General features: G+C 41.8%; 1 protein-coding gene across 2 annotated transcripts in view; it reads left to right on the forward strand.

The window, feature by feature from the left end:
• Nucleotides 1-24,429, forward strand: part of MOCOS (molybdenum cofactor sulfurase) — a 252,479-nt gene that overhangs the window by 26,152 nt on the left and 201,898 nt on the right. For both annotated transcript variants that reach the window (XR_014557437.1, XM_083709266.1), the window contains exon 5: nucleotides 4,783-4,859. Coding sequence is in view for 1 of the 2 variants with exons in the window: in XM_083709266.1 (XP_083565392.1) it covers nucleotides 4,783-4,859 (77 nt within the window). In the remaining variant the exon portion in view is untranslated. The remainder of the gene's footprint in view (nucleotides 1-4,782; nucleotides 4,860-24,429) is intronic.

Here is a 24,429-nt window from a genome sequence, read left to right on the forward strand (position 1 = left end):
AATGCCAGATTGTCTGTGTGTGTTTTGTGTCATCCAGCTGCCAGTGCTCAGCTGTGGAAGTAGTCAGGAAAGGACAGGCAAGAGGTATAGATAAAATATTTAATCCCATATAGCAGAGCTCTACTGGCTGCTAGTTTGTTTCCAAGTTAGATTTAAGGTTCTGATATTGACCTTTGAAGCCCTGTGTGACCTGGGGCGCATTAGAGTGAGTGCCTGTTTTTCATCACTGAGGTAGAGAAATGTTTCCAGCCCAAGGGCTCATTGCCTCATGGGCCGCTTGCCAGTGTTGGGCAGGACCCAGTGGCGCCAACCGGAGGGTGTGGAAAGGGCTTCAGCCCCCTCATTATTTGTGGGTAGGGGGCTGAGCCCCCTCAATATTGAGGGGGCCACTATCTTGTGTAGTCTGCTGCTGCCAGTCGGGTGGGATGCACGGAGGGTGAAGATCACCCTCCATGCACCCCCCCTGCTGTTGCCAGGTGAGAGCTTGTGTGGGGGGTGAAGAGCTGTGTAGCCCACCCACTGCCACCACCAGGTGAGCACTCATGCACTGGGTGGGGGCGGGACGCGCAGAGGGGCGCATGAGGTCATGCATATGACAACATGTGATACCGGGCCCCCTCAACGTGGGGGGCAAGTCGGTGCCCCTGGCAGGGCCAAAGGCAAAAGTGAGTCGAGCAATATACACAACTCTTGCCTGTGTGCAGTAGGCGACAATTCTGCTGTGTATTCAAGGAAACAAGGGGGCTGGTCCCATTTCCATGACATTTCCAGCGAGGCCAAAGCACTTGAGGAGGGTCTTGAGCCAGTGAGGGGTGTGGCCAGGGCAGAGGCATTGCTTGGGAAGAATCCCAGGGGCCAGGTGCAGAGGACTGGAGGGCCACATTTGGATTCTGAGCCAGAGGTTCAGTACCAGTATGTTATTCCTATATGTCAACATTGCGATTTTCTGATTGACCCCTGCTCTTTTCTTTCCCATCTCTAGTGCTGTGGTGGCCATCCAATCAGGGCAAGTACAGGTACTTTGTGGCAGTGAAACCTTGTTCATTAAACGCTCCACTTCACAGAGCCCATGAACCTAGCTCATACCTTGGGAGAGTAAATATTTATGCCCTGGAGCTTTCCTTTTGTTGTGTTAATTGTAGAAATAATGGGGTTTCAATATGGTTAGTTACAAAGGGAACTTACTATAAACCTTATGGTAGTAAGCCATGTTGTGTATCTGTTGAGTGGAAAGGCGGGATTAAAAAATATATATTATATAATTCTCCAGCAAGGAACAGGACTTATTGAAGCCTTGGTAGCTAATCTACTTTTAGCCCAGTATGGAGGATTCTGGTAACTCTGTTCCCAAAGGAAAAGTGATATTAAAATTCCCCAACCCAGGGTTAAATCTCTGTGTTGCTGAAATTCAAACTTGCAAATGGGTTCACAAGAGGTATTAGTCAGTGCAATGCTAGAGTGACATAAATACATCTCTGGCAGTTATAACAGCAGAACAGGTGAAAATGGTGCCTGTCATGAGCAGGATGTGGGTATGACATAATTGTGTCACATCCGAAGACCCTCTGAGTTCATTTTTTATCTCTTGCTAGTGTGTTTGGTGTTACTTCTCTTATTCCCCTGCCTGCCTCCCTTCCCCCCATGTCACTTAAAATAGAATATGAAATTTTAAAATAGCAGGATTGCTTCATAAAATTCTGCTTTGCACTTGTTATACAGGACATATTTCTAGGCTTCCTCTGACTGAAGTTCTGCCAGTAATTCACAGTTCTGTGTATGTAAGCATTTGATACACTCATCAGGGAATCCCTTGGTTTTGGCAAGTGGTCTCAGATTTGGCAAAGAAGAGTGTCATCTCTTGGGTGAGACAGGGGATGCTTTTAGAGCCTATGTGGAGATTTACAGCAGAGGATTCCCTTGAGGGTTGTTTGGTGCAGGGATGACATATCCCCCCCCCCTCACAGATGCTATGCACAGTATTTCCACATACCCCACATTCTCTCTCTCCCTCTCTGCCTTGGAGATGCCTGGTTCATTTTCTCCTCCAATCCATCAGTGTTTGAGACTCTCCTCCTTCTCTCTATTTTTCCTACCCCGTCTACCCCAAAAGGATTGGTTTTGTTGTTGTTTAGGCTGCTCCAGCCTCCCCACCTAACAGCTGGCATGCGGGATAGCACAGCAGCAGCAGCTTCTTTCCTGCGCATCCTCCATCTTCCTGTTGGCCCCAGAGCTTCAATTCTAGTGCTGGTTGTTTTTGGATACAGTATTTTTGTTATGGATTGGTGTAAGAGTGGCAGAGAGGGCGTTTAAAGGATGTTTAGAGAATGCTCCCCACTTTATGTGATTTAACATGTGGGGAGGGCCCAGAACATAACCCCTGTGTAAGTGGGGAGTCACCTGTATTGTGGGTGGGTGAAATAAATGTCTCCACAAAATACATGCAAATGAAAAACACATCAAACATGATTTAGCCGAGTCTCTTTTGCTGTTAACATCTTTGCAACTATTTGCCAGTGTCTCACACTTGGAAAAGACAGACACTAACACATCTCACTTTTCTTTTAAAAAGAGAGAGAGAGAGATAGAGGAGCAAATTATACCACCCACAGTCCTAAGTAAGACTGAACTACTTTTCTTTAGCCTCCTAGCCAGCAGATTTGGAGCACAGGTTTATGTTTTCTCCCTTGTGTAAGATGTCTGTACTGCAAGATGATAAATTGCAAATGAGTTTTTTGTGTGCATGTGCTGAATTATAAGTTGATGCAATGTATACCAACTTGTAGTTTGTATCAAGAACGCCCCCCCCCCCCCCCGGTTCTCTGGCATCAGTGATCATTTTCTTTTTCTCCCCCAATGCCCTGCAAATCTTGTTTCTTAGTGGGCTCATGCTAAGTCAAGCACTTTGGGGATTGGCCTGCCCAATAATTACTGTTGGAGACTTAATTGAAGTATTTTGACAGTCTGTTCTAATTATCTTCCTTCAAACCAATGCAAGTAAAGTTTATTATGGGTTCTTTAAACCTGGGATTGGTCTCTCTAGAGAGATTAATATGTTAAATATCTGAGTTTTAATTAATACAGTTTCTTAGTCCCAAGAAGACATTGTTCAAATACTACAGGGGGGGATTAAGGTAACCATTTCAAAATAAGCCCCTACGGAGAAAGGACATTTGTACCCTGGTTGAGCTCTCCCTTGTGGTGACGTGTTACAGGAGAGATTCACCAGATAGTCCCTTGAGGAAGAAGAATCGTCCAGTACAGGAAAGCCAGGTGTGTGCTGCTTGAACTTTTGAACCCCGCCTGGGAAACGCTGGAAGTCAGGGGGTCAAATTCCCATCTTGGGGTTGCAGATACACGGAGTCACTTTGGTTTTTTTTAAAAGAATTTTTATTAAAGTTTCAACAAATTTTATCATAACAAAACAAAATAACACAATAACAAACAAAAAACAGTATAAATCATAAAAAACAAAAAGAAATATATAAATTCAAATCTTAATTTCTTGTAGCTTACTTTCTCGACTTCCTCACACCTCCCCTTTCTGTATTCCAATTCTAATTTATTTTCAGCAAATCCTTCCTCTATTTTGACTAATTTTAATATTGCTTATTTTCTTTTAAATTAACCATTACCGCTATTAACCACTTATCTTCTAATCCCCCATCATTTTAACATTGATTAATTTTGCTATATTTCTTTACTTATTACTCATAAAAGATCTTTGCATATTCCTTTCAACTATGTCACATGGAGTCACTTTGAATTTCCTTCCCATAGTCAAGAGTCAAGACTAATTTAACATTTATTAGATGAGAAAAAATGGCAGTTCTACCAAATTCACTTTGGCTATGGTGATGTCTTGTTTGGTTGCTATACATATTTGGATATGCTCCATGAAATACCTGAAAAGTCAAGCAAATCCCTTTCTTGTAATTTAATACTGAATATATATATTCCCATATTTTCCCTGAGCGAGACTCAAGGCAGTTTACATATAAAAACAAGAATGGCTAAAAACAGAGAAAAGTATCATTAAAAAACAATTAAACATTAATCAAATTAAAACTATTAAACTATAAAGCCTGTTTAAACTTTAAAACAGACAAATAATTCCCATAAAACAGCATGGCACCAGCCCTTTCATTAAAAGCAGACAATTCCCCAAAGAAGGACCTGTCAGCGGAAGGATAAAAAGGAGGGAGCCAGTCTGGTTCTCGTGGGAGGGAGTTCCAGATTCTAGGAGCAGCCACTGAGAAGGCCCTGTCCCATGTCCCTGTGAGGGTGGCAGGACTGGGAGAAGGACCTCCCCTGAAGATCTCAAAACCCAGGTAGGTTAACTTGAAGGAACATGGTCTTTCAGATAGCTTGGGCCTAAGCCATGTGGGGCTTTATAAGTAATAACCAACACTTTCAGGTTTCCCCAGAAACAGTCAGGTAGCCAGTGATCTGTTGTAGCAAGGGAGTCATCATCTGCTCCCTATAACCAGTCCCAGTGAGCAGCCTGGCTGCAGCTCTTGAGCCAGTTGAGGTTTCAGAGCACTTTTCAAAGGTAGCCCCGTGTAGAGCGTGCTACAGAAAGCTCTATGCCCCCCCCCCCAGTTGAAATGGTGCCACTGCAGCTCTTATGAGAAAGAGCCATTCTCTGCATTGTTATATCTAGGTCAATATCTTCCTAAGGTTTATGAATTTTTGCTAAATAACTTTTGATTTTTATAGTGTGTAAATGAATAAGCAACAAAAGCTGATTGCAATGTGATTTATTTATTTTTTCAATCCATGTAGGTTTGAGGATGGGACTGTTTCTTTCCTTGATATTATTGCACTAAAGCATGGATTTGATGCCTTGGAAAGACTTACAGGTTAGTCTGCTGTCCTGACATTAAGTTCTGTGTCCATAAAACCAAGGTTTGTTGGTTTTCTAGGTAAAACACGTGAGTTACAACCCGGGTTACCCATGACCAAAGGCCTTGTGAAGCTTTAATGGGGGAAATAGATAATTGCTTTGAAGCCTGAAACACTTGAATCAGTTATCGTACGACCAGCTAGATGAGCAATGGTAAAAATCTTAGCAGTGTTCTTATCACCCAGTCTTCTTTAAAAATTTAAATTTTCACCAGACCCAGTACCTCCAGCTGAGTGATGTTCAGTCTTGGAGCATGAACGCAGAAATATGCAGCTCAGTCCTATTCATATTTACTAGCGCTGTGCAACTGCTTCAGACAAATCTTGAATTCCAAACCAAATTAGCTGTTTTCAGACCAAATTGTGTTCAACCAGCTCCAGATTGGTCCAGAGCTCCCCTTCCTTATTTTCTACCTAGAAGTAGTCTTGCACTACCCGACATTCTTTCTAACTACATTGCAGGGTCAGATAGTTAAAGTTATTGAAGAACTATATAGTCAGTCTCATGAACAATTACACCTTATAGAACAGGTTAGGCTGGGTTAAGCTATTCATCTGGGAGCAAGCATTATTCAGCTCAACAGGACTTTTGAGTAGGCAGGTGTAGAATTACACTGTAATTATTCAAAGTTTCATCACTAGGATTTGTGAACAAACTCTAGTGTTCTGCATAATGCACGGGAAGAATGTATTAAATGTATTCATAATACGTGGTATGGTGATCATAAGTTCCACCACAATGCCAGTCTTTTTCATTACTTCAGAGCACTTCATAAACGGTAAACCAGAACAGCTAAAGTAATCTTATTACAAGATTCTTACAGAATTTAGTATATTATGTTGAAGTACTGCTGCTCTCAAGAGGCCAAAACAGAGCTGACCCACCCATGAGGTGGGGTGAAGCAGCTGCCTTGGGTGGCAGAAACCTCCAAGATGGCAACTAGCCTGCCCCACTTCCTCTGTCACCGGTCAAGATCTTGCCAGAACCTGCCATCAACACCATTTTGCAACACTGCCACTCAAAGTGGGCCAAAATATTTTTCCTTAAGCTATACATGGGCATGGCAGTCAAAGTGCTTTAACGTTTGTGCTATAAATTATGTAACTGCCACAAATTCGGTTGAACTGTAATGACTGGATGAGATCTGTGGCTGAACATAAAAAAGCCCTGTCTCCATCTACTCCTGCAAAGGGAATTGTGTTTGTCCTGGGAAAAGTAGGGAAAAAAGATTTGAGGTGGTGGTGCTTGTAGCCCAGGATAAAGAGTAAAGATAAGGGCAACTGCCAAAAGAAAAACGGACATTATTTATGTATGCGATGACAGAGGCAAGAATTCTGATAGCACAGAACTGGAAGACTGGAGAAATACCATCAAAGGAACAATGGCAGTGTTGGCAAAGTTAACAGATACACTGAGTAAAAAAGACAATAGTGACTTTGAAAAAGAATGGGAACCTTTTACATCATATTTGCAGAAACAACAACAACAACAAAAATTAGAGTCATTGGCAGGATTTAAATAAACATTTGCAATTTTATTTATAAAAAACAAGAAGCCCAATAGTATGACAATATAGAAGTATATATAAACAGCAGAATGTAATATGAGATGGAATAAACCAGGGATGGAAGTTGAGGGAAGTCAGCAGGGAAGGGGGGAATTGAAATTTGAATGTAATGTAATGATTACAGATATTGTTAAAATAAAATAAGAAAACCAATAAAAATGATAAAAAGATAAGGGCTAGAGACCCTGGTCTTAGACTAAGGAACCACAGCCCCCCGTCAGCTTCTTTCTTTTAAAAATTATTGTCTGGCTTTTTGCTTAATGAAAATGCACACACAACCATTTAAAGCACAGAGTTGTCTTATCGGCAGCAAGTGTTTAAAGGAGTTGTGTTTTGCTCAAGAAGCTCTTAAGCTAAATGGACTTAATTAACTAAATGTAATCATTGACCATTTATTTATTTGATTGATGAACATATGACTGAACAAAGTTGAGTTTGGGCAATTTAATTAAGGTTTTGAGCCTAGCTGATGGATGAATTTTGGTTCTTTAAATTGGGTAAATAAAACAACATATCACATTTGAATTTTAAACAATAGTGTTAATGAATCAGATCTTTCAGCAACTGATTTTTCAGTATGATGAACAGAGTTTATGAGAAGCCTGGGATGAGTTTGTATATTGATCAGGTCACATTTAAAGATTTATTTTTAGTTAACAAAATTGAGTTTGCCTACAAACATGGCTATGGGTCTGAATAGGCCTTGGTCACCTTCACTGGGAGAAGGACATGGGGAGTGCAGCCCTGTTGGTGGCTTTGGATACCATAGACCAGGATGGTCCAACCTCCCAAACCACGTGGGCCACAAGAGTATTTCAGTACAGAACCTGTGGGCCGCACCCTGTTGTATGGCAGGGTGGGGGGAGCCAGGACAAAATTTGATGCCCCCTGCAACCTTTGTGCTGCCTTCCCAAAGCTGTGTAAGCAAGGAGGTGGGCTTTGGGAAGGCAGCCCAAGTCCTGAGGGGGGTATCAGATGTTTCCACGGGCTGCCAATAAAGGCCCTCAGACCATGCATTCGACCACACTGCCGTAGACCATGGTATTCTCCTGAGCTGACTTGTGAGAATGGGTCTGAGAGAGACTATTTCACAGTGATGTCTGTTTTGGGGGGTGAAGCCAAACCGTTGGAAAGTTACAGCACTTGCTGTGGCTGCAGAGACTGATATGGGAGAGTCATGTTTTGTTGCATCTGGGGAAGATGAAGGCACCCAGTAAATAAATAATATTCTTTTGTGCCTTGCAGTGGATCAGAATATATTCCCTTCAAATTCTGCAACATTTGTAGAACTCTATGATCTCAACAATATAGTCAATCTGTTTGCAAATGAAATACGGTACATTCTCAAATATGAATGGATTTACTTACAACTGCTGTGGGGTTTGTTTGATGAAGAATTGTAACTGCTGAGAATTGTGATGCATGAAGTTAAAACACAGCAGCTCAGCAATGCTATGTAGGTAAAATTCATTTTCCTGTGCATGCCTATTTAAATACTACTTTTTTAAAAAAAGATATGTGTAGTATCCTAGCAGAGATTATTTTGTTTGTAGTATGTGCAGTTCCTCAGCTGACTTGATCCAATCCTTTCTTCAGTGCAGAAACATTAAGATAATTTCAGAAGGACCATATTAAAGCTAATGAAAGTTTGCATATTTTGTGAAATGCTACTTATTCAGCAGCTCCAGATTAAATGGCACTAATCATAAATATCAGATGTAGAAAATCCTTCTGAAGTCACCATGGGGTTAAGTCAGCTGCTTTACTCAGCCACAAACTCATGAAATATGTCATAAAGCCTGTTTGACAACTTCTCCTAATTACTAGAGGTATAAAGGACAGTGTCATGTTGTGGTTTGGGGACGGAACTGGGAAGTGAATTTAAAGTTCACTTTGAACAGCTTTGCTGTGTGTGACAAGGCCTGAGAAACACAGTCTGGGAATCTTTTATTTCCAAAAGGGAACACTAGGATAACAGAATGAACAACCAGACCTCAACCTGCAAAGTTGTTGCAAGGGAATATAAGAACAAATCACCAGACAATGAGAGTTCAGAGGTTTATTTCCAAAATATTGAAAGGAATATTATTGCCTCCTCTCCCCTGCCCTCCCTGGATCCATTTATTTTGCCATTTTGACTTTAAATGGAGCTCACAATATTTTGTGACTGTTACAAGAGCCAGAGTGATGTAAGACCTGGGAGACCAGGGTTAAAATCCATTCTCAACCATTAAGCTGACTGAGTGACCTTGGGCCAGTCACTGCCTCTCAGCATAATCTACTTCGCAGGGTTGTTGTGCGGATAAAAATGGGGAGGAGGAAAAAACAATGTTTGCCACCTTGAACCTCTTGGAGGAAAGGTGGGATATAAATGTTATAGATAAATATAAAAATAAATTTTCTGTGAGAACAACAATTTTTAAAAGTGTGAACATTTACTAAGCACCGTTTGAAAATTAAAATAGTAAATCACTTGCCCCCTGAAGATCTCAATCTAATAGAAACAGTAGAAAAGAAAACAGGAGTGAACATAAGCTCTGGAGTAGGATTCTTTCTGGCAGTGAGAAGAAAAGCACCTATTCTGACTCTGGTCAACTGATGCGGCAGGGCTGGTTTCCCCCTGGAATCAAACCTAAGTAATCAGTAAAGATTTCTCAGATACGCAAGGACTTGCTGCTTAACTTCCCCCACCCGCAAGGTGTGCAAATCACCACAAACAGTATTTCAAGTGGCCAGAGTTGAATGCAAGCAATTTATCAGGAAGTGCCATCTGAGAGGGAGACAGAACATTCTGCACCCATGTCCCTGGATCCAAAACAAGACGGTTAATTTGTGTCTCAAACTCTGTGTTTTTAAATTTCACTCACAATACATGATAGGTTGTAATGATGGGCTAGATGTAGTCAATATTACCCATAACTCTTGGGAAGATGCCTCACGTATCTCCAAAAAAATCAGTTGACCCTTACATAAAATTATCATTCTAGCTTCCCCCTTCATCTGCAGCAATTAAACAAGAAGAACGAACACAACATTCTGTGCTTCTTTCATGTTGTCTATAGATAATTGTAGCTTGCTGGATGTCAGCCATCTTAAGTATTGCCCCAGTGGGATTTATGAGAGTTCTCTATTGATCAATAACCAGAGAAAATCTTGGGATTGAAAAATGATCTTTTGAAAAAGCACAGAATGTACTCTGTGGCAGCTACTGTGCATACAAGGCTGACATTTGACTCTTATTGCTGCCAGCCGGAATACCTCTTTGCTTTTTTTAAAAAAAGAAGCAGCAAATTTCTAAGATACCACAGGGGGAATTGGGCTACAACTTGTGCGGGGAGAAGGGGAACAAAAAGCCAGTAAAGACTATCCAATTATTCATCTGCTACTTGATTCAATAAGAGCAGGAACATCTAAATGGAGTTGGGAACTGAAAGCTTCTTTTATAGGTTGACTCAAGAACATGCATGTCAAGCTGGCTCCAGCTTTTGAGATTCCTGGGGTCAGACAGTGCTGATAGCACCCCAAACACGTGCTCCCCTAGGAGCAGCACTCCTGCAGCTGCTTGCCTGCCCCCATATCTGATGAGCCCATTTTCTCCAAGCGCTGTGGGGAGGGTGGTAGGCAGTTGCTAGCAGCCTTACCCTGTAGTGGGCAAAATGCCCCACCCCCCAAGTTGCTGGCTGCCCTGCAGATCCAGGTTCCCTCCCCATCCCTGCTCCTGCCATTGCATCTGCACTGGCAATGGCAAAGGCACCAGACCCAGCACTGCAACTGACCCTCACCTACAGCTGTGCCCGTGCTGCTGCCATGGGGGGGGGGGCAAGGACACAGCAGGTGCAGTGGTGAGGGGGCAGTGGCAGGGGTGAGGGCAATGGTGCTGTCTTTGGGGGGGAGGTGAAGCCCCAGTGGGGTAGGCCGCACAGTGGTGGGGGCAGGGACGGCGGTCAGATCCACTGCCAGAGGCAAATGGCGCCCCCTCGCCTCATGCATGGGCTGCCCCTGGCCATGGCAACAACTGCTACCACTCTTTGGCAAGCCCACTCATGCGTGAGCAGCTACCAAAGAGATTGGTAGCTGCTGCAGTGCTGCTGGTGGGAGGCCCAAGGGATGGTACCACTGGGGTGGGGCCAGGCAAAGTGTCAGCCTTGAGGGGCCTTGCATGTCTGTGGACCACAGCAAATGCCCCAGTGGGCAGACTGCTGATCCCGAGCCTGTGTACTGTTTAACTTCTGAACCACCCGTAGCTCTTCAGATGAACGGTGGTATATAGATGACGATGATGACACTGTGGAACTGGACAACTGAGCTACATGTGCTTAACAGCTGAACCTGAACACCCAAAGTATTTTTCTGCCGCGAGGAGTTCACATTTATGTGTGAGTTGTGAATATTACTATTGTTGTTGTTATTTATATAGCACATCAGTGTACATAGCTCTGTACACCAAAGGGCATGCAATCAATTGCATCTGAAAATGCTTGGTTTAGTTGACAAATTTAGTTATAATTTACTTGGGAGCCAGACTTCCCATTAATTAAATACACAAATTAAATTGGGAAACTACCTAAGCTATCTGTTGCTGGCATATGTCCTTTTCTTCATAAGCATTAGACAAGAGATTAAATTGTAGTAGGATTTGCTGGAGTCTCAGGGTGTGATTTACTGAAATTACGGATAGAGGAGAAATTTGTTTGGTCCACAACCTAATTAGCCAACCTAATTTGCTCATCCTGGATTTATATGTGGATCAGAACACAGCTGTCAATTGGAGTATAGTACACATGTATATGACTTTTGTGATGCACTTTAATGCACATTAATTTAATGTACGGTATTTTTAATCTTTGTTGGAAGCCGCCCAGAGTGGCTGGGGAAACCCAGCCAGTTGGGCAGGGTACAAATAATAAATTATTATTATTATTATTATTATTATTATTATTACTACTTTAGGTTCACAAAGTGTGCACCAAAATGCATGTTTTATGGGAAAATACATTCAAAGATTCATACTTTAGGGAAAGAATATATATAAAATGAGAAAAATTGTAGCATTTAAATGCATTTTGAGGCAAACAGTGAGATGAAACAGAACTATGATTGAGAGTATTTGAAAGTGATTTGGAATGGAAACAGACCCACCTGTCGCCACGTGAGCGCATGAGCATTCAAACCCCTTGTTTAAAAAGTCAGTATTTCTTGTATTAGCAATCAAGGTTTCATACAACCATCTCTTCTTCTTAACTAGAGCAAATTTTATCTTCAGATTAACAGTTTTTAATTTTTAATCTATTTTTCAGAATAACAGTTCTGTACCTGGCCCTGCCTCCGCCCCTGTTCTTCCCTCTTCTGGGTTTGAAAGGCCCTGCACATCAGTGATTGCATGTCAGTTGGACACGCCTAAAATGGCCACCATCTGTACAGCCATTTCAGTTTCATCTGAAGTCTCATTCACAGTCCTATTTTTTAAAACAAACAAACATACATACACATAGAGGCAGCCTGGGTTGCCCTGTGTCAGAGTTGAGCGTTCACTTATTCTTTGTTACCTGCATGTGAAATAACTGATGGGATAAGTAATGGGTGCAGGATACACCCTTACAGGAAAATGAATCCTGTATCCTGCTGGGGGCTAGAAGAGACCTCAGTAATCATTATAGTTAAGTTTAATTTTGTACATTGCATGTGTTGTTTAAAGACCAAAGGTCTCTCTTCTTCAGCACATAAATTTCAAGGGATTATGATAATGCTACTTTGCAGAAAATAGCTGAAATTACAGGCTGAACTGAACTCCAAGGGGCTCTCTCTCTCGGATAATATATAACACTGGATGTGCATAAATGAAATAAAATGACTGGGAGAGGACTGAATAAAACAATTGACATAAAGGGTCTCTGAGTAATGTTGGAGCACAGCACCTGGATAAATAAAAAAATAAAAATTTGAATTCACGAGAGGGAGCATTTAAGTAAAGCAGCTGTTAATTGGAACGTGCTCTTGCCATGTGTGTGATCTGCTCTGGCAATTAGGCACCTGGGAACTTGAGAGCCCCTTGGCATCAGTGGGGCCAGTCTCAGGGGAAGCTGTCTCATTGGGCCTCAGTCTCAGGACCTGGGGCTGGGTTCAGATCTTGCTGGTTCCTCCTCTGTGTCAGAGTGCTGGCTGCTCTTCAAGATCAGGGTTGTGACAGCTGATGCAGACAAGCAAGTTCATTCTTTTTCACTGACACTTCAGGTGTTCTGCACTCCTCAAGGAATGTCCCTTGTATGGAAACCTATCTATTTTCATCTGTGGACTCAGCTACATTAGTCAGAAGACAGTGTTATAAATGTGTTATAACACTGTAACTCTAGATGGCGATGTAGAACTGAATACACAACTCAATGATATTTTCAATTGTGAGATTTACAACTTTCTTTGCAGAGCGTTTTCAGAGCGATTTCTATAGCTGTGTAGATCTAGCTCGTGTCTTCAGCAAAACAGGGGAAGAAGCGAGAGTGATAATCAAGGACTGTGCTGTCATTCATCTTTGGCTATTCTAGTCCAACAAATACAATATTTTTTTATTTTAAGGGCTCACATTAATTCCAGTTCAGATGTGCTTTCCAGCAGTGATATTTTTTAATGCACTGAGAAGCAGTGAGCAGAACTCTATTTTTTTTTATTAGAGTTTAAATTTGATATTCTGTTTTTGGGAGGCAGGCAAGGGAAAAGTAAGTGGGCTCTTGGGAAGCGGGAAAGAACACATTACAGTTTCATTTCTAAGTGGAGGTTTATAATGTGATTATCAAAATGTGAATAACAATCAAAATAGTGTAGCAGTTTATTCCCAATAGGTAGATTTTTTTTATTTGAAATAAAATAAAATAGTAACATGCTTTTCCAGCAGGAATCTCCATTCATGCCAAGTTCTTTTCTACATTTGAGCAAAATATTTATATGATTCAGACATCAAACACTGGAATGATAAATAGCAGGAATAAAATCCTGTTTCAGGAAATGACTGCAATGGAAGGACAATTAAAATAAAACTGGCAAAAAGTTGAAAATATTATTTAAGCTTGAAGAAAACATGGGGGGGGGGGCATTGCACTGGAAACAAAATGTTAAGTCAAAAAGCAACCGGTATGGGCAACAAATGTATTAAAAGATTTATACAGTGAAGTATCAGCATAATATTCACATTCATGCATCTAAATTTCTTTTTTTAAAAAAAAGAAAAGTCCAAGCCAGTGTCTTACGCAGCGAATTACTCTGTATTATCTTCCCTGCCTACCAATTCATGTGTGGTGTAGTGGTTAAGAGCGGTAGTCTCGTAATCTGGGGAACCGGGTTCGCGTCTCCGCTCCTCCACATGCAGCTGCTGGGTGACCTTGGGCCAGTCCCACTTCTTTCAAGTCTCTCAGCCCCACTCACCTCACAGAGTGTTTGTTGTGGGGGAGGAAGGGAAAGGAGAATGTTAGCCGCTTTGAGGGAGTAAAGGGAGTGAAAGGCGGGATATCAAATCCAAACTCTTCTTCTTCTTCTTCAGTGTTAGTGTTGCCTCTAAAGCCCCAAATAGCTTAGAACCAGGATACCCAAAGGATCACTTTAAAATTGTGTGTCCACAACAGAGCCCTTCTGCATGTCTTCTGATCGTCTGCAGCGCGGGAGGCATGGATGTATTAGAAAGCACCTGGGGTGTAGAGATTTGTTTGCTTTCCATCTTTGCTGGCAACTGAAGACCTTGTTGTTTCGGAAAACCTCTGATTTGCCTAATGTTGCAAGTTGATTGTTTATTTTATTGTTTTGCTTTTATTGTGATGCATTGGCTGTTCTGTGAGAGTAGGAAGATGAAATAATGATTAATTCATAAATAAAATACATTATCGAGTTCAGCTGACTAGAAATGGAGATTAGGGGTCAAACCACATTTCAGGCTGTAAAAAATAGAGGAATGTTTTTAAATTCTATATTTAAAAAAAAAGCAAAGCTGCTACCCTTTCCGAAACACAGGTGAAGGTCATGCCCTGATCTTCCCAGCGGGGAATCACTTCACTAAACTGGTATAAAATCAGTGTGTTTCTACTGCGGATGTGCTGCTTTGGAGCATAATATATGAAGGTGGTATAGCAGTTCCTTTCCCTCACACAAATAGATATCAAATATTTTTCAGAGAGGAGGCTGGTTGAAAAAACCTTGTGAATTAATATGAAAGCAATCAACGCTGCATGTGGCTGCATGTGCAACTTTGGTCTGTGAGGGGTTGTGGGCATATAAATGCTAAATGTTCCAGCGGTCTTGAAAAACTATACATGCTTATTTTACAACATTGAAATAAGTACTGAAGTTGTGAAAAAGGAAGGCAGGAATTTTATTTCATGCTATTGGTAGTTTCTTTAAATGGAAGCAATTCTCAGGAGCTTAAGTGGTTCAGTTCATTTTGTATGCAAAGCTTCTTTCAGGGTATTAGAAGCATCTTCATTTCAAAGATTAGAAATGTTAAAGAGGAATGACAGATGGAATGAAAAGCAGGCAGGGGTGTGTGTCCTGCTGCAGGAACAGTGAAAGTGGTGCAAGAGCTATTTCTAGGTGCTCACAGGTTTTCTACCTAAACCTAACTTTTGAATTCTCAAGTGCTGCAGTGCACACTTTTGCCACAAGGTCCATCTGTTGAATGTAGTCAATGGTCTGCTGTGCCTCATGGGAAGATCAGTAATGGTGGACAAATTACCCTGAAAGACAGCTCAGGGAACACTACATTATTCTGTAGTGCACAGGCATATTCTGGGGCAAGAGCTCCATTCAGAATGGTAAACATTTGAGGTCCAGACCTCACCTGTGCCCTGTGGAAACTGGTGTGCTCTGAAACAGAATCTTTTGCATTTTGCTAAAGTTCCTCTACACATAGAGCTGATGCATGCCCCTAGCTTTTGCACACCTCACAACTGTAGTGTAAAATAAATACATTTTAAAAGTACATGCATGGTTCTTCTCATATTTTCTCCTGTAATATCAGTAATACTGCCAGGCCCACTCAGTCAGCATAGTATTTTTTAGTATCATGTGTGAAACCACTAAGGCTTACAAACCTTACTGTCCACATGACACACAAAGTTCAGTCACATGAAATTTCCCCATTTACTTACTTACTTACAGAAAGCAGCTACAGAGACTGCAGTCTTAAGCAGAGGATAGCCTCCTCATCACCATTAGATCTCAGGGTTGTGCAATATAAGTCACATTATCAAAATCTATCGGGCACTAAAACAATCAAACCATAAATTAGTTTACAAAAAGAGCTGGTAAAATTGCAGTACAGGGTGTGGTCTGAAGGCACACAAAGTCACCATCTTGCTAGACACTGCTTCCACTCTACGATGTTGTTATAGTTCCATCTATAGGAGATCACACACAAGGGTTGGGCTATGGCTGGGAAGTTTCATTTCTCCATTAGCAATTTCTCCTCTGCATTCTGTTTCTATCTGCTTTGTGCAGGAAGATTGTCCTGCTGTTCTGTGTGTTTCATGGCTAAATGCCTTTTTTGTTTGGGGGGGGGGAGGTTGCATATGAAGAGTAGTGAGAAGTGAGCACAGCAATACAATTATTTTCTGCCTCCTGTGCACTTCTTGTTGTTTAGTCGTTTAGTCGTGTCCGGCTCTTCGTGACGCCCTGGACCAGAGCACGCCAGGCCCTCCTGTCTTCCACTGCCTCCCGCAGTTTGGTCAAACTCATGTTAGTCACTTCGAGAACACTGTCCCACCATCTCGTCCTCTGCTGTTCTCTTCTTCTTGCGCCCTCCATCTTTCCCAACATCAGGGTCTTTTCCAGGGAGTCTTCTCTTCTCATGAGGTGGCCAAAGTATTGGAGCCTCAGCTTCATGATCTGTCCTTCCAGTGACCACTTAGGGCTGATTTCCTTAAGAATGGATACGTTTGATCTTCTTGCAGTCCATGGGACTCTCAAGAGTCTCCTCCAGCACCAGAATTCAAAAGCATCAATTCTTCGGCTATCAGCCTTCTTTATGGTCCAGCTCTCACTTCCATACATCACTACTGGGAAAACCATAGCTTTAAGTATACGGACCTTTGTTGGCAAGGTGATGTATCTGCTTTTTAGGATGCTGTCTAGGTTTGTCATTGCTTTTCTTCCAAGGAGCAGGCGTCTTTTAATTTCGTGGCTGCTGTCACCATCTGCAGTGATCATGGAGCCCAAGAAAGTAAAATCTCTCACTGCCTCCATTTCTTCCCCTTCTATTTGCCAGGAGGTGATGGGACCAGTGGCCATGATCTTCATTTTTTTGATGTTGAGCTTCAGACCATATTTTGCACTCTCCTCTTTCACCCTCATTAAAAGGTTCTTTAATTCCTCCTCACTTTCTGCCATCAAGGTTGTGTCATCTGCATATCTGAGGTTGTTGATATTTCTTCCGGCGATCTTAATTCCGGCTTGGGATTCATCCAGCCCAGCCTTTCGCATGATGAATTCCTCCTGTGCAGTGGTAAACAGTAATGATTTGTAATTAAGAATGGTTCCAAGCCTCACAATATACACCCGGGTGCAAAAAGTGCCTGTCTTTGATTGTGATGCATAATATATGGGAGATCCTTCTGATCAGGTGCCAGTGCTCTTATATTAGCACTGTTGAACAGTCCTTGAGTTCATCTTTGGGCACGGCAGTGTCTAAGATTCTTAGAACCTCGGTTTTCTGGCCACACCCACATTTCATGGTGGATGTTCCTCACAGTCCCTCCAGGGGCTGTGAAGAAGTTCAAGCAGCAAGGACGGAGGGAATGAGGCATGGCTCCACCTGAAATTTCCCACGGGTACCAGAAAGGCCAAGGCACCTGCAGAGCTGCTTGACTCTTTGTCTGCCACTTTGGAAGACAGAACGGGAGTGACACTGGGAGTAAGCCCCTGCCAAAGGACGACTCTCCATTACTGTCCTCCTTACATCAACTAATTGGCTAAACTATGAGGTGCTCTCTACACAAGATATGCAAATAAGCAGTGATTAAATCAGCTGCTGAACAAATCAGGACTTTTCAAGGTATTTGAATGGTATTTTGATGCTTTGAAAAATCGTTTCAACAGCCACAAATGGAAAAGGAGAGGACAGATTGCTTTATGTTTTCTTTTTCTTTTTGGATACGGCTTTCTCTTTCTGCCTGTGAAGTTGTTTGTTTCTTGAAGGAAGAAAGGGAGGCAGACCTTTGATTTATGCTTTACAATGAATTTAATATGGTTTTACTACATCTGCCCCCCTTTGATTAAGGAGTAAGTAGGTGATATTTATTACCGTCTTTTGATGGGATGTTGTGGGAAAAAGAGCACCGTAAAGAACAACCCACAGCTGGACTTGTTGTGTAAGCCACGTAGAGGCTGAATTAAAGACTTATGTTACAATGGGTGTGTTTGCACTGGAAAAGAAAGAATCGCAAGGTGGAATCCTGTGGCTGAGATGGGTTTGGAAAGTTCGCTCTGTAAATTGTTTAGGCTGCAGTTTGAATCTGCTCTGTGTGACTGTGTTATCATCAGGATGTGATGCGACCTTCGAAATACGAGCATGACAGAGGAAGCAGAAACTGCAACAAAACACCCAACCAGGGAAAGATTTATGATCTGAACAACGAAGTGAGAAGAATGCAACACTGGATTCAGGAAATAAGAACTTAATGAAAAACTACACATGCTGTTATTGATTATAAATACTAAGGTTATATATATATATATATATATATATATATATATATACACACACATATACATACACACACACACACACACTCCAGTAGCACCTTAGAGACCAACGAAGTTTGTTCTTGGTATAAGCTTTCGTGTGCATGAAAGCTTAAACATGAAAGCTTATACCAAGAACAAACTTAGTTTGTCTCTAAGGTGCTACTGGACAATTTATTTATTTTTAATATATATTTCTACTGCGTCAGACCAACAACAGCTGCCTACCTGAATCAAGGTTTATATGAGTAATTTGCAGTATGCAGGGTTGTAGAGGGGCAGCTGTTCAAAACATTATGGTAATTGCAAAGTGATGTCAACTAGAGACCAAATGAGAATTGACGCCGCAGTGGGGCTATATCTTGGACATATTCTGTAATGAGAGCGGGAAACTGGTTTTGGAAATTGTATTAATTTGGTTTGATTTGTAATAATTTGGAAAATCAATAAAAATAACTGGTAAAAAATGTTTTTTAGAACCTGAGAAAGTAAAAGGATGCCAGAAGCAAGTAATCTACTTTGATAACTCTAGAATTGAGGCTGCTTTCTGTCACAAATTCTAAGAATGAATTTTATATCCTCCCACCTCTACTGCTAGGATTGGTAGTTTGGAGTTTTTAGAAAGCATCTTTCATTTTTCAAGTTGACCTAATCAACCATTTTGTGCCAAAATCCCAATGACTCTTTGAAGTGAATTGCATAAGAGGCTTAATAGAACTGAGCTTAAATTCTGAACCTTTTGCTTTTCATCTAGCACTGCTCTTTGAATAACAAGCTGGATTTTGAAGGAGGGGAATCTTACTGTGAATCTCAGGTTATCAGTTCTTTTGCCAGGTGACTGTACTGACAGACTGTGGTTCTCAGCAGTTTTAAATCAAATGCCGTAAGTGCGGGATGTGTGTGTATGAGTAAACATCAAGGAGCTGACTTTTTAATATCTTTTAGAAGTGATACATTAAGAATACAGTTTTTGGAATAGTGGCAAATATTGGTTATGTGATATTTTATATGCATTATTAAGCATTTATTAAAAAGGTTAAATTTAGAAGTTTTCATTGTTTTTGCTATCAACAGTAACTGGAAGATACAAGGTCCCCCCCCCAAACTGTTGTTTTTGCAGACTCCTGTACACAGCGGAAGGATGAGCAGTACATGCCACATGCTTTACTTTACTTTATTTACACTTCAATGCTGAGAGATTACAAACAGGCATCTTGCCTCTGCGAGAGCAGAGAAGCAACTCCTCTCTCCTTGGAAAACAAAGAACACCGAGAGAACAGTGAAAAACAGGAAACCAGTGTACGTCACATCCAGTCTCCCATTCCCATGGGAAACCCAACAGTAACTCTGACTGTGGAATACAAAACATTGTCCCGTGACAAGCACTTCGCTGCACAGTGAAGGAAGCAGAAACCAACATCCTCCCCCTTTCTGTGAACATCACTGGGCAGCGTGTTCGTACAATATCAGTACAAACCCAACTTCTGTACATAGGTACAGTGTTGATCCCTTGATACAATCTTGGACAATACATCAGCAGGAATTTCATTACCTGGCATATAGGACACCGTTACGAGTCCCTTCTGAATACATTCCCTAGCATGTTGCAATTTCAATTGCAAATGCTTCGTGCTTTGCTTACAACCTTCAGAATTCAGCAAAGCCAAACATGCTTTGTTGTCCTGGTAAACCTGGATTGGACATTTGACAGGAATTTTCATGTCTTTGCACAATTGTAACAACCATTCACAATCCTTAAGTGAATAAGACAGTGCATTCAGTTCAGCTTCACAAGTACTTAAGCTAATTGTTGTTTGCTTCTTGCATGACCAATCAAATAGACCCTGATTGTACATGTAGCAAACTCCAGATGTACTTTTCCTGTCTGTAGTGTCACTTCCAAAACTTGCATCTGCAAATATCTCAAGACCACCAGACTTCTGATTGCTAGATATCAGTCTGTAATGCATAGTGCCTTTCAAATAGCGCGCTATGCGTTTCAGAGCTTTCCAATCCTTAACACTAGGATTGTTGACTTGTCTGCTTAGCAAATTACAGCTAACAGCAATGTCAGGTCTTGAACATCTGGCAATGAAGTTTAGCTTGCCTAGCACACTTCTGTACAGTGTAGTGTCAGAAAATGCTTCTTCAGTGTCTTCTACCTGATAACCTGTTGTCATCGGTGTGTCTACAGGGTTAGCATCCATCAGGTTTAGTTTGCTTAACACATCAGCAATTTTCCGTGACTGGTGTACTAGAATGTTACCATCTTGATCTCTCTCTATTTCCAGAGATAGGTAGTTGTTTACCTCACCAAGATCTTTCATGTCAAAGTGCTCTTTCAGTTGAGCTAGGGCGTTATTGTACATTGTGACATCTTTCCAAAATAATAAAATATCATCAACATAAAACAAACAATACAGCTTCTTTTGCCCCTCCTTTTTGACAAATACACATGGATCAGCTTTCCCTTGCTGAAAACCTAGAGAAAACAATACTTCAGTGAGTTTTGTGTGCCAACACCGTGCACTTTGTTTGAGACCATAAAGGGACTTCTTTAGAGCACAAAATAAATCCCTGTTTTACCTGTACGCCATCAGGTGGAAGCATATAAAGAGATTCACCTAGAGATCCGTACAAAAACGCTGTATTCACATCGTGGTGACTAACGTGTAGATTTTCTTCTGCAGCTAGCTTGAGCATAAGCCTAATGCTCTCATATCTCACTGTGGGTGAGTAGGTCTCGTGATAGTCTTCACCTGGTACCTGTGCAAAACCTCTGGCTACCAATCTGGCTTTGTGTCTGACTATCTTGCCATTTTGATCTGTCTTCGCTTTGAAGACCCATTTGCTTCCAAGCAGTTTCATTCCTGGAACTACTGAGACTAGCTCCCAAGTTTTGTTCCTTTCTAAGGAATCAAGCTCAGCCTTCATGGCATTTAACCATGGCTCAGCTTCCTTTGAATCCAAATCCTGGATTTCTTGGAAACTTGAAGGTTCAAATACCTTCTTGGAGCTTTTAACAGCTGCTACTGCTGTCTTAGCAAATTCATCAGCAAATCTCTTTGGAGGTCTGCCTTTTGTGGCTCTTTGTGACCTGCAAATTAGCCTTAAGTCCTCAACACTTTCCTCTTCCTTCTTAGGAGAAAAGTGGCCTATTGTGAACAATGGTTCTTCCAATTCTTGATCAGAGCTTTCAGAGGGTCGCACAGAGGCTTTCGCACTCTTGAAATCCTCTGAATCATCCGATTCAGTTTCAGACTCAGAATCAGAACCTTCATCAGTGGGTGTGGGTTGTTGCGGCTGCTTTTGCTGTTGCCTATCCTCAGTCTCATCACTGTCATCAGGATAACATTGGAAAATCCCCACATTCTTCCCCCACTTTGCATTGTACTCAACACTTCGTGTGAGCTTAATTGTCTTAGAGTCAGTCATCATTATTCTGTAAGACCCTTTCTGATAACCTAGAAAGATACCATGCAATCCACGCTTGCCTAACTTGGAGCTTTGTGGTGTGTGAACCCACATGTCAGAACCAAAAATTCTCATGTGTTTGATATATGGCTTCTTGCCAAACATCTTCTCATAGGGGGTACAACCAATCGCCGAAGATAACCTGCGATTATAACTGTAAAGAAAACACGAGAGAGATTCGGCCCAATAACTCTCTGGAAGATTTGCATCATGCAGCAAGGTTTTTAACCCTTGAAGCAATGTTTGATTTGCTCTCTCGCAAAGTCCATTCTGCCATGGCAAGCGAGGACTTGACAAATCGTGTTGAATTCCTTTCTCAGTCAGAAAAGCTTCAAACTGCTGAGAAGTGAATTCACCTCCGCGATCAGTGAAAAGAGTCTTTATCTTCTTACCATGCACATTTTCCAACCAAGCACAGAATTCCTTGAACCTTGGAAAAGCCTCTGATTTCTGCTTGAGATTGTACACATAAATATACCTGGAAAATGCATCAATGAGAACCATGAAGCACCTGTTTCCACCCAAAGAGGGCGATAGTGGACCAACCAAATCAGCATGAACAACCTGGTATGGTTCTGTAGCTTGCCTACTAGACACCTTACCTTTCGCAGCCATTTTCACCTTGTTTGCTGTGCATGCTTTGCACTTCATGTGGTACCTGCAGGGTTTAATAGTCATACCTTCAACCAAGGCAGGCATTTTAGATACTGCCTCAAAATGCAAATGACCAAATTTCCTGTGAAAATCATGAATACATCCTGCATGCAAACTTTTGTTAGAACCTGCAATGCAACAAGTTTCATCCTGCACAACATCATCATAATACAAAACAAACAAACAATCAACATATTCAGCATGCAATACATAATCGTTTTTCTTTGTGATGGTGCATTTCTTGTTCTTGAAGGAAACGTCAATGTTCCGTTCATTCAGCTGCGCAACACTGAGTAGATTGTGTGTGGCATCTGGTACGTAAAGTACATCTTGTATCGATAAGTCCAAACTGTGAAGAACAACAGTTCCGTAGCCTTGACTGGGGATCGTGTGGTCATCCGCCTGGTGAATCGCACCTTCCTGCGGTGTAAAAGACACGAACAGTCGCTTATTGTTGCACATGTGGTGGGTCGCTGCTGAATCAACAACGAAGAAAGATCTAGACGTATTCTGGACCTTTGCAACCTTTGGATTGAAGCGTGAGACCATTGCCTTGTGCTGCGTTGTCCTGGACACTGGACCTTTTCCTCTGCTTTGGCCTTTTCCACGCGATGAGCTTTCGCTGCGCTGCTCTGTCTTGGCCCTGGGATATCTGCATTCCCTCTTCATATGGCCTAGACGTCCACACGAGTAGCATTTCACTGCCTTCAAAGCTTTGGCGCCATCTGGTGGTTCCACTGCACTCTGGGATGACGTCTGTGAAGACTCCCCCTTACCCATGCAGCTAGCACCCCGGCGGTCTGCTTCATTCAGAATCACGGCAGTAACATGCGCTACTGTGAGCTGAGCAGTTGGCTGTACAGCAATCTGAGAGCCACAAGCATCAGCCAGCCTTCTGCAGCTAGCCATCTCTGCTGCTTTAAATCAAGCTGTGTCTGTGTTCTGCAGCTGCTTCATTCCAAAAGTACTTTTAAAAGTACTTTCGGTTTTCAAGCCTCCAAGCCTGTGAGCTTGTGCCTTAAAAGTTCAAAGTCCAGCCATAAAGCCATCAACTAGAAGCTGGCAGGCTGCCCGGAGCATGAGCACATACCTCTCATCAATCAACTTGACGCGCAGAGCAGATAACACCCATCTGTTTCTCTGTTCCTCTGCCGGCATTCCGACTCGACCTCTGGAGTCCATCCTTCAGTTTGATTGTGTTTTTCTGGGCCCGGAACCAAAAATGTTGTTTTTGCAGACTCCTGTACACAGCGGAAGGATGAGCAGTACATGCCACATTCTTTACTTTACTTTATTTACACTTCAATGCTGAGAGATAACAAACAGGCATCTTGCCTCTGCGAGAGCAGAGAAGCAACTCCTCTCTCCTCGGAAAACAAAGAACACCGAGAGAACTGAAAAACAGGAAACCAGTGTATGTCACATCCAGTCTCCCATTCCGTGGGAAACCCAACAGTAACTCTGACTGTGGAATGCAAAACATTGTCCCGTGACAAGCACTTCACTGCACAGTGAAGGAAGCAGAAACCCCCCTAATTAAAGTCACTGATATTCTATTTATTTCTGTTTGTGAATCCCTGGGAAACATCTCAAAGCAATACATAAGCTTATTTACAAAAAAATAAGATGTTTTGAAATCAGATTTACAGAAAAATGTTTTCCTCTTGTGATGCCCTGGGATGATAAATCAGTTTTATACAAACAGGAAATGTTGACAAAAACCAGGAATAAAATAAAGCTGCTTTTGGCATACAGCTTTCAAGAGCGTCTTCCTGGGGGCAATTATTTTACAACACTAAATTATATTTTACTCATGGGGAGAGTGCAGGGAATATGGAGTCTCCTTTTGATTTGGAGAACAGAATTTAGTAGTGACCAATAGAAAGCTGCATAAGCATTGAGTGTGGAGTTCCTTCAGCAGCATAAATGCTGAGAGAAGATGTCTGCTTTGTGCATCTTTGACGTTGCTGAGCTCCATGGTTTGAAAGCCCTCTTTCTCCTTCGATTCTGGAACGGTTATTGCCAATCTTTTTGTTAAATGGGTGGAGATGTGATTACCCCTAGGTACTTTGATTCGTCATTGGTTTGCTTGTCTTTTTGGATCAGATTACTACAT

Source organism: Podarcis gaigeae, assembly GCF_964106915.1.
Source record: "Podarcis gaigeae genome assembly, chromosome: 13".
Lineage (NCBI taxonomy): Eukaryota > Metazoa > Chordata > Lepidosauria > Squamata > Lacertidae > Podarcis > Podarcis gaigeae.